Source organism: Halichoeres trimaculatus, unplaced genomic scaffold, assembly GCF_033239565.1.
Source record: "Halichoeres trimaculatus isolate MK-OKI-2021-1 unplaced genomic scaffold, fHalTri1.1 fHalTri1_scaffold_9, whole genome shotgun sequence".
NCBI lineage: Eukaryota > Metazoa > Chordata > Actinopteri > Labriformes > Labridae > Halichoeres > Halichoeres trimaculatus.
The window spans coordinates 699,260-713,093 of NW_027437188.1; the positions used below are offsets into that span (position 1 = coordinate 699,260).

General features: G+C 40.0%; 1 protein-coding gene across 6 annotated transcripts in view; it reads left to right on the plus strand.

The window, feature by feature from the left end:
• The first annotated feature begins 4,235 nt into the window (after positions 1-4,235).
• LOC141797518 (chloride channel protein 2-like) overlaps positions 4,236-13,834 on the plus strand; it is a 219,147-nt gene continuing 209,548 nt past the window's right edge. For all 6 annotated transcript variants that reach the window (XM_074678954.1, XM_074678958.1, XM_074678955.1 and 3 more), the window contains exon 1: positions 4,236-4,556. In XM_074678954.1, the coding sequence (XP_074535055.1) occupies positions 4,506-4,556 (51 nt within the window). In that variant the 5' untranslated portion in view covers positions 4,236-4,505. The remainder of the gene's footprint in view (positions 4,557-13,834) is intronic.

Sequence of the window (13,834 nt, forward strand, 5' to 3'; positions counted from 1 at the left end):
ACTTCCAGAGCCAGCCTCAAGAGAACTCTGGAGACACAGCAGGTTATAGCACTTCAGCACTGTCTCATATTCTTAGACCAAGGGTTGCTGCTTGGGTCTTTCAGTTTTGATATAGGTTAAGATCTCGGAGTGGTCTTGTGTGCCTGGCTGAAGTCAGAGACCCCTGTGGGCCCTTGTCATTAAAGTCTGGACCTGCCCCTGCTTGGAAACATGCTTGATTTCTTGGTATGTTTTCTTGTTAACCCTCAGGCAGCAACAACATCATCATTCTGCTTTTTGATGATCAAATTATGTCTCTGATTCTTAATATGTGCCATGGAAAATGTAAACAGAGGCTGTTTCTGCAGCGTGCTGTCGATTAACCCCGGCGACATCCACCCACAGAGATATTAAAATCCACTTCAGTGAAATGATCACTCTTGTCACGAATAGTCTGTTTTCCTTGTGTAGGTTATGAAGAGGCTTCATTGTTAATAACAGTGAACCACAGCTGGTTCCTGCTGTTTCTGTGCAAACCTCACCTTGTATTTAATGCGCTCCTAAAGTTAGATCATTCTCTCTTCATCAAAACAACAACAGCAACACAGAAAGTAATGAACACGAACCTGTAATATGAGGTGCAGATCAGTCATATTGGAAATGTTTGCTGCTCTTAATCTGCTCTAATGGATTTTCAGTGTTTGCTGGTTCCCTTTCATCAGTCTTACTACAAGTCATCTCTGTTGCTCCCAGGCATAGCATCCACCAGACGCCTCCTCCTGTCTGTTTCATCTCTTAATGTATTGCTGTGAATGCAGTATATGCATATGTTCTTCTGTGTCAAAAAAATTTCTTCTTCTTCTTCTTCTTCTTCTTCTTCCGCCCGCTTGTTTGGACCGCTAAAACTTCTACAAACTTCAACTGATTTTCACCGTTCAAACTTCAAAACGTGTGTTTCAGTAGGGACAAGGGGGCTATGACTCTTCAGAAACTTTTCACAAATACTTTCAGAGATATTCAACGATTTACAAAATTTCTGTCCCATAGAGATGAATGCGGAATTTTCAAAATTTCCTCCCTTCAGGACATTTTTTCAGCCTGCTTCAAACCCTTCTCATTCAGTCATACATTCAGCTACAAACTCCATTCAAACTTCAAAATATTCAGCTATCTTTTGGCTTCATTCAGTGGGCTTCAAATGTTTTCTAGCATTCATAGTTACTTCACAATGACCCTTCAAAGGTCACGATGCATTTCAGCTCTTCAAGCCATTTAACATTGGTGTGTATTGTATAAGTTTAATTTGCCTTAAAAAATAAAACAGAACGCAGCAAAAGGACACTGAGGCTACACACCTTCCAGCAGGAGGAGAGCTCAAACATCTTTATGTCATAAATCAGCATCACAGTAATTTCAACAGATTGAATCACCTCATCCAAACTGTGTGTGATTTTTTCCAGGGGTACCATAAATGTAGGATTAAAAGGTTAAAATGAAAGACAAGTCCACACCGACCATTCAGGGTGAAGATTAATCCAAAGGATTAGTTACGAGTTCTCCAGAGTTTTATAAGAAATGGACAACAGTCTGATAATGCTCTGTTCACTTTATTCATGTCCACTTTGGAATAATAGCCTGTTAGCATTAGCATCATGTACAGTATTGCAGGCGAATGCAATGCTGACTATTTCTATCAGCAGCAACCATAGACTAGGTTAAAATATCCGGCTTTCCAGTCATTCCAGATGGGCTGTGGTCAAACTTAAAGAAAATGAATACTCCTCGTAGAAATGTTTCTCACGTCTGATTGTTGTGGTGATTTGAAGATATCATTGGGCTGCCTTGTAGTCAAGTCCTCTTTTTTCTGAAAAGTTTCTTTTTCAGTAGTTATATGAGGTTAAAAACCAGGCTTTACGTAACGTTTAACGATGATTTACAGCTGCCGTTCTTATGTATTTTTTTCGGGGATTGTAAAATATGTCGAGAGGTAGAGTCAAGAAGTGATCAGACTCCCAAAAGACTGAAAATACTGTAGTAAGCATGCCAGGCCTGTAGTTGGAGCTACAACTGCCTTGTCCAAAAACAGCTTTTGAAAGATCTCCTGTGAAGTAGAGTTGAGCTGATCATCTGGGGTGGATCTAAAGAGTCCTTCCTAAGTCCTTTCCTATCCACTTTACCTTAACCCCAATAAAAAACGTCACAGGGTCAAGGGAAGGAGGGGAAAAGATGAGAGGAAAGGAGAACTGCAGCCAAAGAGGAATTCGACTACACTTTCACTTTGATGTCATATTTATGTGACGACAGGCATGTGACGTAGGTAAGCCACGACGAACTACAATGTTTCGAAAATGAACTACAAGAAGTGCATTTGTCCTCTGCCTTATCTCACAGGGTGGTTTGGTGTCTTCACAGGTTAACATCAACAATCCATGATCATTTACCTGTGACGGTGTTTTGTCTTTGGTCATGCAGTGTGTGTTTCCTGCTCACAGCTGTGAGCTTGGTGAGAGCATCTATAAATGTTGACAGTCTGAAGCCTGATAACACAAGAGGACTGTGGATGATACAGCAGACTGTCAGAAACACTACACCCCCTGTTTCATTCATATATATCATTATGAACATTGTTTGAATTTATTCTATTTGGAGTATTGTGAAAGTCCTCATTTGTCCTTCTTTTATTGATGTTAATAAACGTCATTACTTCTATCACTAGTGATTCATTGTTTCAGTTTGGAATTGCAACCGAACGTTTGGGGTTATAAATCTTTCTGACGTTCATACATCGTGAACACACTAAACACATTCAGGCAGACACATCATGGTAAATGTTGGAAAAACAACAGTACTCACATAATTTCCGTCCCTTCTCCTTCAAAAGTTTCCATAAACTTTCGGCAGGAGTCGTATTTATACATGTCAGGTGCAGCGAGGCATTATGAGGTGTTTTCTTCTCCTTTCCTTTCGAAAAAGGATGGTCTGGTGTTTCCTAAGCTAAAGGAGATATTAAAGGAAGCAACAACCCTCCTTTCCTTATCTTTTGGAGAATTCAAACAGCACTTATCATGGCTGACGCTTAAATGCTTCCGGGTCATTACCTCAGTTAGGAAGGTTCCTTATCAAAAAGGACTATTCGGATGCACCCCTGGTGTGTTGGTGAATGCTCAGAGCAGAAGTGGAGCAACAGATGCTCATTTTGTTAAGGACAGTCACAGATTGAGCAGATTCAGCAGCACAAGCTCAACATGGTAGATCACCACGGTCATAACAACAGGACTGTTGGACTGTTGGAGGTGCTTGTGCGAAGTGGAGTGTGACGTCAGCATTTTGGATTTCTGGTATCAAAGTTTTATAACCTGTTTTCCCCCAGCTTTGTTTGTATGAGCTTAAGTTATTGGAGATAACAAATTAAGTGTGCAACATATCTGGATATAAACACAATGAAAAAAAAGCAATAATAAGACAAACATACATACTGCCATATTTTGGATAAAACATAATGGTGATGCTATCTCACATTAATCACTATAATGTTTTTGAACTATTTTACTGATACTTAAACATGGTACACTAATAGTTTTCAAAGAAATCCCATTGTTGAACATTATTTTCACTGTTGAAGATCTGGGTGTGTGACAAGGCAAAACAGTGATTTTAACACCTTTAAGGTTGGTGAAAAATATGAGAAAATTATGATGCAAACTTGGTTAAAAAATTAAAAGGGTTTTATTGTTAGATTAAAAAAAAAGAGGGGGGGAATGAAATCTATCAATAAAAATACAATAAAAATATGGCCCAAGTACAATAAAGTGCATGTAGTCAAATAATCACTCATTTATTGATTAGACCATAAAATAAAATAATAATAATAATAATAATAATAATAATAATAATAATAATAATAATAATAATAATAATAATAATTATTATTATTATTATTATTATTATTATTATAAACAGAGATTACAACACAAGTGAAACAGCAGATATGACCAAAAACAACAACAATTCATCTCTGACCTTTACATTAATGCTCCAACAAGACAGGGCCATAGATGGTTAATCTTTCACTTTCAGAGGTGAGGGTTCAGCCCACCTGGAATCAGGTAACCAACATGAGATCAGCTTAAAGAAGTAATGTTCCCGTTTTACTGACAGACATGAGCTGTGGAGACATGGAACCACGTGAGGAAGAAATCCGGATCAATAGAAAGCCCCAAACCCCGAAAGTAGTGTTTCCTGTGGTTTGAGTGACACACAGATGGGAGGGTCGGGCTCACTCCAACCACCGTAAGTCCCGCCTCACAGTGTGTATCTTACAGGGGACTTGAGGCTATAAAATGAAGGAACTTACTGTAACCGGGAATCACTCTGCAGCTGGAGTTCCCTCGGTGAACTCTTACACTGAAACAACAGTCAGTCCAATGCTTTAACCAGTGTTCACACTGACACACAACGCCGCCGCTTTCCTCTCACTCCCCAGCCGAAAAGAGTGACCAGCCGCCGGGTAGCGTCAGGGCAGAGCCATGGCAGGGGACGGGTCGGACCAGCGGGCGCTGCAGTATGAGCAGACTCTGGTAAGCTGCTGGACTTGTTGCTTCTCTGAACTTTGTCCGCTGTTTGCTCACTGTGTGCAGAGGAGACTCCAGTACTGCTCTGACAGATCTATCTGCTCAGCTCTCAACTGCTTTTCTGGCTTCACATCTGGTTCTGGCTCCATGACAGCGAGCTCAGATCTGCCCAAAAGTTCTCATTGAAGTGATTTTAAAGTGTGTTGGGGAGTTGTCAGCTAGCCGAATCAAACACGGTACACACATGTTTCTGGAAGTTTCTTCTTCGATGTGTGTTGCTGCACGCAAACAGCTTGTTCAGAGTCATTCCTCTTTTTTTGAATGATGTTCAGTTCTGCGCTCATTGACGTGAACCTGACCGAGGTTTGTGCTGTGTGGAGCTGCTGCGTTTGGCATATGAGTCAATTGTTTGTGGTGTCTGTTGACTCTGAGATGACATGTTGCTAAGGACATTCTTCCGTTTCTCTGATATCAACCTTTAATTTATTTATTTATCTGCCGGCTTAACACGTGTGCAGGTATTTAAAGGGGCATGAACAGGTGGTTTTCTTTGCCTGTCCAATAAACTCCACTGACAGGACTCTCAGGCCTGGATTTGAAACATAAAGGTGTTTCAGAAAATGAGTTAATGCCTGTCCTGAACCGCATACTCGTGCTGATAAATTTTGGGTAGGAAACATAAGAGTAGGGTGTGTCGGGATGGTATCAGCCCCTTTTGAATCTGATATGCTGCCTTCAAATTAAGGATAGAATTTATTAAGTCGTTACACAAAATACAATATTTGAGAGATATTTAAAAAAATGAAAAATTAAATAAATAAATTAATTGAAAAAACAAAATTTTTGTATTAGGTGGTGACTGAAAAGGCCCAGGTCATGGGTCTTCAACCTGCGGCTCTGGAGCCTCATGCTCCTTTGCAGTGGCTCCTTGTAGCTTTAAAAAATATTATTGAAATGAAGAATTTTTATTTTTCTTCCAGAGGGTATTGATGATGAAAGACACTGACACTAGAATAAAATCCTGCGTTAACATTTAGTTGAACTAAATCTTCATCCCATCTGTCAATAAAGCCTGCCACCGCTCTACTTCACCTCCTACAACATCAACAGCCCACCAACTTTCCATGCACCTGTGGCTAACCTCAAGTTTTACAGCCCTGGAAGATAACTACATCTACAAAAAGATTGATTTGGAAGAATATGCAGATTTTGATTCTGTGTGGATGGATTCATTTAACTATCAGCTCTATGTATACTTGGTATGTGGCGAAACATTGGCTAAGAACGAAAAAAGATAAATTGGGCAAAATAATCAATAAATGTCAATTGAACTTTAGTATTCTTTCTAAATTTTTGGAATTTCTGCAAATTTTTGCATTTTTTTAAGATTTCATAATTTTTGTAAAGTTTTTACATTTCAAAATAATTTGAATTTTTCGTGAATATTCTTTTGGAATTTACATATTTTTATGGAGAAAATTTATGTTGAAGATTTTGTTAGAAAGTGATTAAATGTGAAAACTTACAAAAATTGTAATTTTTTGCAACTTTTCATATTTTCAAATCTTTTAAACTTGTGCAAATTTCTCAAATTTCAAAGTTTTGTGAAATTCCTTTTTTTAATTTTTGCAAACTTAAAAAAACTCAGACATCACGTGTGATTTCATGAATTTAAAAAAAATCTAGTTTGGATAGTTATTCTTTAGATTTTATCTATGTTTAGAGTTTTGTACACTTTTGTCTGAATTGTGAAGACAAAGTAGATTTTGTGGCTCAGGAATGACTTAAATCCAGATTAGCTAAAGCCAAATGGCTCCTATGAGGGTAAAGGTTGCAGACCCCTGGCCTAGGCAGAAGCAGGATGCTTATCCAGGCCCAGCCTACATATTTAACAACATTAAGCCACAATAAACAGAGGTTAAAGAAATCAACAACATTATCAACATCTTCACATAATCAACACTTTTAGTTTTTTAAGATAACTTTACAAACTGTTTTTCTGAAGATATGTGAATTACAGATTTTTAAGTTTATTTTTGTATCATTCCATTGTTTCAACAACAGAACACGTCTCCTTTTTAATGAATTGAGTCTCCATTTCACCCTGACGAAATGAACGCAGAGCATGGACAGAAGGCTCTGTCCCTATCCAGATCTGTATTTCATGTTGAGTATAAATGGGACTTAAGGTTTTACATATACCACTTTCTGGAATTGCGTCTTCTTCCTCAGTCAGACGTGTGACCAAAATATGCAAGCTGGATAAAGCAAGCTGTTTGAAGTGTTTACACATCCAAATATGATGAAATAACTTGCTGCTTGAGGCTTAATAGATTAGACAAATTCCCCGAAGGCTCTGGTGTTTTATAAAAGTCCTGGAATAAAGTTTTCTAATTTGTACAAATTTATAAAATAAGCAGCTTTGCTTCCCTTTGATTTACTCTGCTAACACGGTAATATTTACAATCTCAGCTGTGACTTTTGTACAACCTGGAGCTCTCAGTCTGTGAGAGTGTGCAAGTGGATGATGTCATCTTCTCACCAGCAGTACAGTAGACACTGGGGTCAGTGTGTGGGTCAGGAGCTCAGTGTGTGTGGGCTGCATTGATATCACTAACACCATCAAACAATGGATCGATTCATTGTTGTTCAGCCCGGCTGCTGAGGAGAGCTGCTGTTCACACGTCGGTGCATGATGTGCGGTAACGTGAGGTGTGTGTTTGTGCAGGTGTGCAGCTCGGTGCAGGTTAAACGTTATGCAGGCACAAACCCTGATGTGAGCCTCAGCTTTATAAGTTAACGTTCCTCTCAGCTGTTGCACAATCTTATTTCCTCTTTAAGCTTACATAAGAGGCAGCGTGTTGTTTGGCTTTGCTGGTGGTCTGTGCGCAGCTTTCAGAAGATGAATCAGTTGGTTGAAGGGATTAATATTAGACCTCATTTACACAGCAGGGGGCTCTCAAGCATTTGCTTGTCTCAGGCCTTCAAACAGGAACACATCAGAGCCTATGGTTCAGTAATTTGTCCTTGAGGTTTTCATAATGGCTGATTTTAAATCAACACTGTGTGCTGCGTGATTAGAATAAATGGGCTCAACTTGGGAGATAATTCTGGGAGCTGAAATTATCCTTACACAATAGACGTAGGTTCAGTGAATATCACATGAGAGAAACAGCACTTCTTCATCCCTGATGTAGCCCCTAAGGCCCCCTTTCAGTGAGGTGCACTGATTCACAGCATGCCCTTCAGGATGATTAAGCTTTGGCTAATGTGTGTTTTAGTGTAAGTCTTCAGCTGAACTTTTCCTGACAAACTTCTGTGGGGCCCAGAGCCTGTGCTGTTTGAAGAGAGCGGTTTTATAGGCTAAGTGGACCCATTCAGTGGCAGCCAGGCTTTAAATTAAGAAGAGCCACAACTGTAACACTTCTTTGGCCCTCTGTTTCCTTTGCTCTGTAACACAGCCCCCTCCCTCTGCTTTATCCTGCCTCTCTGTGTGCTGTTAATCTGTGTGTGTGTGTGTGTGTGTGTGTGTGTGTGTGTGTGTGTGTGTGTGTGTGTGTGTGTGTGTGTGTTTGTGAGAGATTACACAACGTGCGACCCGCTGATTCAGCGCTGGACGCTCTGTCACCCTGGCGGGGTCTCGTGCTCTGCTCTCAGGCTTGCTGAAAGGAACGTGCAAGCAGCTCTCTGTGCAGGAAAATCCACCTTCCCCATTGATGGCTGCTCGCTGACTGCGCTGTGTTTGGACGGCTGTTACATGAACAAAGTGGTGAAAAAAAAATCCAAACAGAATCAAATCGAAATAGCTCCAGTGTGAGAATAACCTCTTTTAACATAAATGAGTTCTCTGTGCCCCCCATCTCCTGGCTGTGGGCTGTAGTAACATGGTGTCTTTGTGAGATATTGGCAGTCATGATGGTTGTGTGGGTTTGTTGTGGGCAGTGGGTGCAGTGGGTGCTCAAAGAGGCCAGTGTAGTTTGGCTGAGAGAGAGGCTGAAAGGCCGACTACAGCGATGTTAACAGCTCCAACTGCCTCACCATATTGTCAGAAAGCATGAGACTGATGCATCAGTAAATGTTTTAATAAAGCTTCTGCAGCTGGGAAAGAGCAGAGCGCCTCAGTGTCTGTTCTGAGGGACGGAAAGCTGCACCAGTGTCTGCTAAACGCCAGGACGTGCTCACGATGCCTGAAGGCATGACTGTGTGGTTTGCTTCACCAACATTACTCTATTCTTTACTTCATCAGGTTCCTTTGTCTGTGCTGATACACTTGTCGTCCTGCGTTTCCAAGCTGATAGGGCTGTCTGGGGAGGATTTCTCCACCTTCAGGATTTTGAGTACATTTCAGTGAAATCTGAGAATTCAGAGAAATCAAAGTGCAGAAGACAATCCTCGCAGTGATTTAATGAGTTTCTCTGAGCTCTGGCTGACTATTGCAGCTTTTGGAGCTTGGAGCATGCCAGCTTTTTGTCTTACTGTACTCTTATCATGGTCTGCAGCACATAGTAACAGGCACCCATGATGCAAGATGCAGGCTTTGTCCTTTCATATCATGGGTTTTAAAAAAAAAAAAAAAAAGAAAGAAAGAAAGAAAGAAAGAAAGAAAAAAAGGGCATTGATGAGTTTTTGTTACTAAAACAATCAAAACTGAGATTCTGTGGTAGTATCTGTTGTCTGACTTTTGGCACTGATATTGGGCATTTTGAGGCATATGGGCATCAGCTAATAAAAAATGTCGATTTAAGACTGTGTTATTTTGGCTCTGATGAAGCTGCGTTGCAATCTGCAGTCACTACTCTGGCCTCAGCATTGTCTCACCCACAGTCCTATTTGATTGGTTACACGCAGGGCCATGGCTCAGGCAACAGCCAATCAGCAGTGAGAGCTATGCATGCACAGACACACACACACACCCTGAGGAAAGGAGAAAAGATTTGCAGAGTGTAGCATCAAGGCAGACAAAGCTTTTCTTGATACTCAGTACTTCCAAAACGGTTGGTGCCGCAAGAGAACTGAGGTTCAGTACCCAGCCCCATGGAGAAAAAGTTGCTTTAAGCTGTCTTGAGGGTTTGCACTGATCTGCTCAGCTTGTTGCTGCTCGATTGTTGAAAGCAAAGCTAATAAATTACGTTCTAAATACGTACCCACTGAGGAAACATTTTGTACATATCAAGTTTTGGTTTGTGTGCTGGTTTTGTGTTGGGTTGGATTAACTGTAGAGTTCACTCAGGTGAGTGTTTGTCTATAGGTGTCCTTGGGTCATAAATGAATGAACAGAACATCTTGTTATCGAAGGAAAGTTTTATTATACGTCCTATGATGACAATGTCAGGCTGATAGATAAATATTTATGGCTCTTGATAAAATGTGAGTGTGTTTCTGAAGTAAACAGCAGTGTGCTCCAGTATCACTTTGATTGTATTCAGATCTATTGGGGCTCATGCTCTGCTGTTATCGGCAGGTACAGACTGGATGACCGGAGTTTGTTGTTGCTAAGTGTCAGTTTGAAACTGCAGTTGCTGAAGCGCTCACAGGTTATAGACTGTTTTTTTCTTGCTGTCATTAAGCCTCTGCTTGTTTTCGTGTCTGTCTGGAGCTTTTTATTTGAAAGCAGTTGTAAATTTGATATTAGCAGCTAAAGCAGGTCAACTCACTGCAGCAAAATAGATGCATAGATCTGCAATGTTTAACAAGAGAGTAATATGACTGATCCATATCAGGGGTAAACACTGTTTGTTGTTTGAAGTTGCTGTTTGATGATTGACTTCTTTGTGGAGTTTGGCAGAGCTGTCCAAAATCTGCAAATTACCTTTTTTTCTCTTCCCTTTTTTCTTTTTTACAGACAGAAAGAAACCAAACATTTCCAGTAAATAAAACTTGCAGATATTTTAAATATCTGTGTAAAACCTGGCTGTTTTGTGTTTTTAATATTTGCTCATTTAAAGGTCATAAAAAGGAGGAATTTTTTTCTAACAAGCTGTAAAAAAGTCATTCAAAGCCAACCTCCATCTATCAAGCCCCCTGCTCCACAACCCCCGTCCCTCTGATTGGCTGGCCCCCTGAGCACCCAGCATTGGTTCTGTAGATCCATGTTTACAGTATGGGAAAGCAGAATCAACCCTCTTTACACCCGCAGGAATGTTACGTTTTCTTCACCACCTGCTGCTAACTCAGCTAACCTGATCAGCAACTCCAATTACACAATCTCAGAGCTTTCAAGGTGCGAGTTAGATTTGTGTGTGGGCTGTAATTAGGCCCTATTAGAGGAGTATTAGACATACCAGATCAATAAGTTGCATAGGAACAAAATATCCTGCGCCAAATAGCTGAGTGGATTGACTTACATTAACACGCCAATGAACTGCAGGCGAAACAACAACAACAACCAGGAGGGCAATACCGATATTACTTCCTGACCCTAAGGTGACTCTGCAGCCCATGATCCTCCCTTCCTGATGGCTTTGCACTCCAGCACCTGATGGAGCTTTTCCTCTCTTAGATTGGCTCATTGTTCTGGAAATGATATTGCACATCTTGCAAAGTAGTTGATGAACAAACATCAGATTGTTTCAGCTCCTCTGTCTGCTGGCTCTGAGAGCCTGTTATTGTTATTGCTGGGTCATATTCATGCCCTGGCTTTAGGGTAGGTTAGGAGGCTCGTGCAGCTCTCCCAGAGCTGGTGACAAAGTGCATCTTGTGTTTTCAATGCCAAGAAGAGGATGTTGTGCTGCTCACATCAGACCAGATAAGGAGATAGCCTCTGATTTATTATGGTGTGTGTGAAGGTGTATCCCATTCTGACGCCTGGAGGCTCTATAAACACATAAACTCCATGTTACGCTGCATCAGGAGCTGCGTTACAAGCAGATCTTCACCTGACTGTCTTTTCTTGTTCTCATTCATTTCATTCTTTGAAGTGTTTTCCTGTAAGACAGCTTTTCTTAAGTGTTTCATGGCATTAGCAACATTGTTCAAGCAGTGGGAGGCTTTAGATGGTTAGAAAAGCACAGTCAGCACCACAAAGAACAGTGGTATGTGGTACAACAGAGCATTCAGAACGTTGGATTTCCTTTATTCATTGGTTTCATCAGTCAGACTATCAATAGGGATGCGTCAGGTCATTCAAGTTTTGTTGGGGAATTGAAAAATTGAATGAGGCAAAATTTTTAAAAAATTATATATTCTGTTACTATATATATATATATATATATATATATATATATATATATATATATATATATATATATATATATATATATATATATAAAACTGAAAACAAAACCTTGGGGGTGGGGCTTTCCAGAGCAAAAGCTAAGTGTTGAAACACTGAACCTTACTCTCTAACCCTAAGGGCACCAGTCCTATTATAACTAGGGATGCACGATATTATCGGCACAATATCGGTATCGGCAGATAAAAGCTTAAAAACATGTTTATCGGTATCGGCAGATATGAAAATTTCTGCCGATATGCACAGCCGATAATGTGCTATTCAGTTAGCATTATTATTATTTTCCATCTGAAAAATAAGCTCCCTAAATAAAATGTAGCACTTCATTTATCTGCACTGCAGAGCTCTGTGTCTGTCACCAGGTTGTTACAGTAGCTCCAAAATGATCAAATGCAACTTGGTTATGTTTAAAAATACATTGTACATTTAAAGTTCATGTGATCTAAAGAAATTATTTTTCTGTATTTCAATACTGAATGTCTTGAGATTGAAAAAATAATACATTTCTTATTTATGGTAAAATCAAATGTTTTTTTGTCTTGTTTCATGTGTTTCTTAAACAAATAAGACAGTCACAATTAGAGTAACATATAAATTCCAGTACAGGATAGACTTAGCTTTCTTTACAGTGAAAAAAACAAACAAACTTGTGATTATCGGTATCGGTATCGGTATCGGTGACGGCCAAAAGGGGTTCCGATATATCGGCATATCGGATATCGGCAAAAATCCAATATCGTGCATCCCTAATTATAACCTCAGTTTGTTTGCTTTACTTCCCTCGATCCCTTATGACATCATCACCTGTCTGGTTGCCATGGTAACAGATGATTTTCCATTCATTTCTATGAGCTAATTTTTTTTTTAGATGTTGAATATTTTACAGAGTATGAGGGTTAGAGGTTTGAGTGAAACGCAGACACTTCTCCTGAGCATTCTGCACATTTTACAATTTGAACGGCAAAAATCTGTGATTAGTTGTTATAGGAGTAGCGAGCCAAACATGCACAGAAGAATACGTCTAAAAAAGTCAGATTTTGGTATGTTGTTATGTTGCTATGTTGCAGTGTTCAGCAAAATGCTTGTTGGCAACAAATCTAATTCCCCTGGGTTGAAAAAAATGCCAAATCTTCTCTGACGATGCCAAACAGCTTATTCTGCTGTTGACAGCATGAGAACTATTGCCCAGAAGAATAGTTCCAACCAAGAAATGATCTAGCAAACACAAACTGTGTTGTTTTTTGTGTTAAATTTAGCTTATATTAGATCATATTTCTCCATACATCATATTGAACCCTATGACCACAACTTTGCACAGCCATCTCGATTTCCACACGTCTGTTGGGGGGTGGAGAACTATTTGAATAACAGGTGAATAGTTAGCAGTAACTAACTAATAGTATTTTTCCTCTGAAGTGTGAGCTGTTATCAAATTGCCTTCAAAGAGCCAAAAACAGAAAAGCATCAGTCCCAGGTTTTGGGTGAAGCAGGTGTTGTGTTGTCACAATCAGATCCAGAGAAAACTGCAGAGAAAAAAATGAATGAAGGGGGTCAGTTTCAGGCTGTCCCAGGTCAAACCACCAAAACATGAGTGCATCAGCTCTGTACAGGGTGAGGCACCCTGCCCAGGGAGAAGATGTTACTCAGGTGACTGTCGAACAGTTCACATAGACTGCCCACATTTACTTCTGCTTGCTATGCTCATCCCTAAACCCCACATCCTAATAATTCAAAGAGGAAACAACATCTTTGTATAACTCCAGCACTTTCCTCCTGACTTCTGTCCACAGAAAAGCAGAACACAGAAATCCACCATCACAGGAAGTTTGTTTTTCTGTGTTTTAACCATCCAGAGGAAAGTGAAGCCAACAATGAACTGAGAAGAAGCATTTCAAGTTTTGTTTTGTAGAGAGAGAGAGAACCAGAGATTTTGACAGGTACCCATCTTCAGGTCTTGGCTCCAGGTTCAAGCTTAGATGAAGAGGGTGGCCTAATGCTGATGGTATGCATGGCAGACGAGCTGACTGAGATTTGTGGGTTTCAAAACATTGTG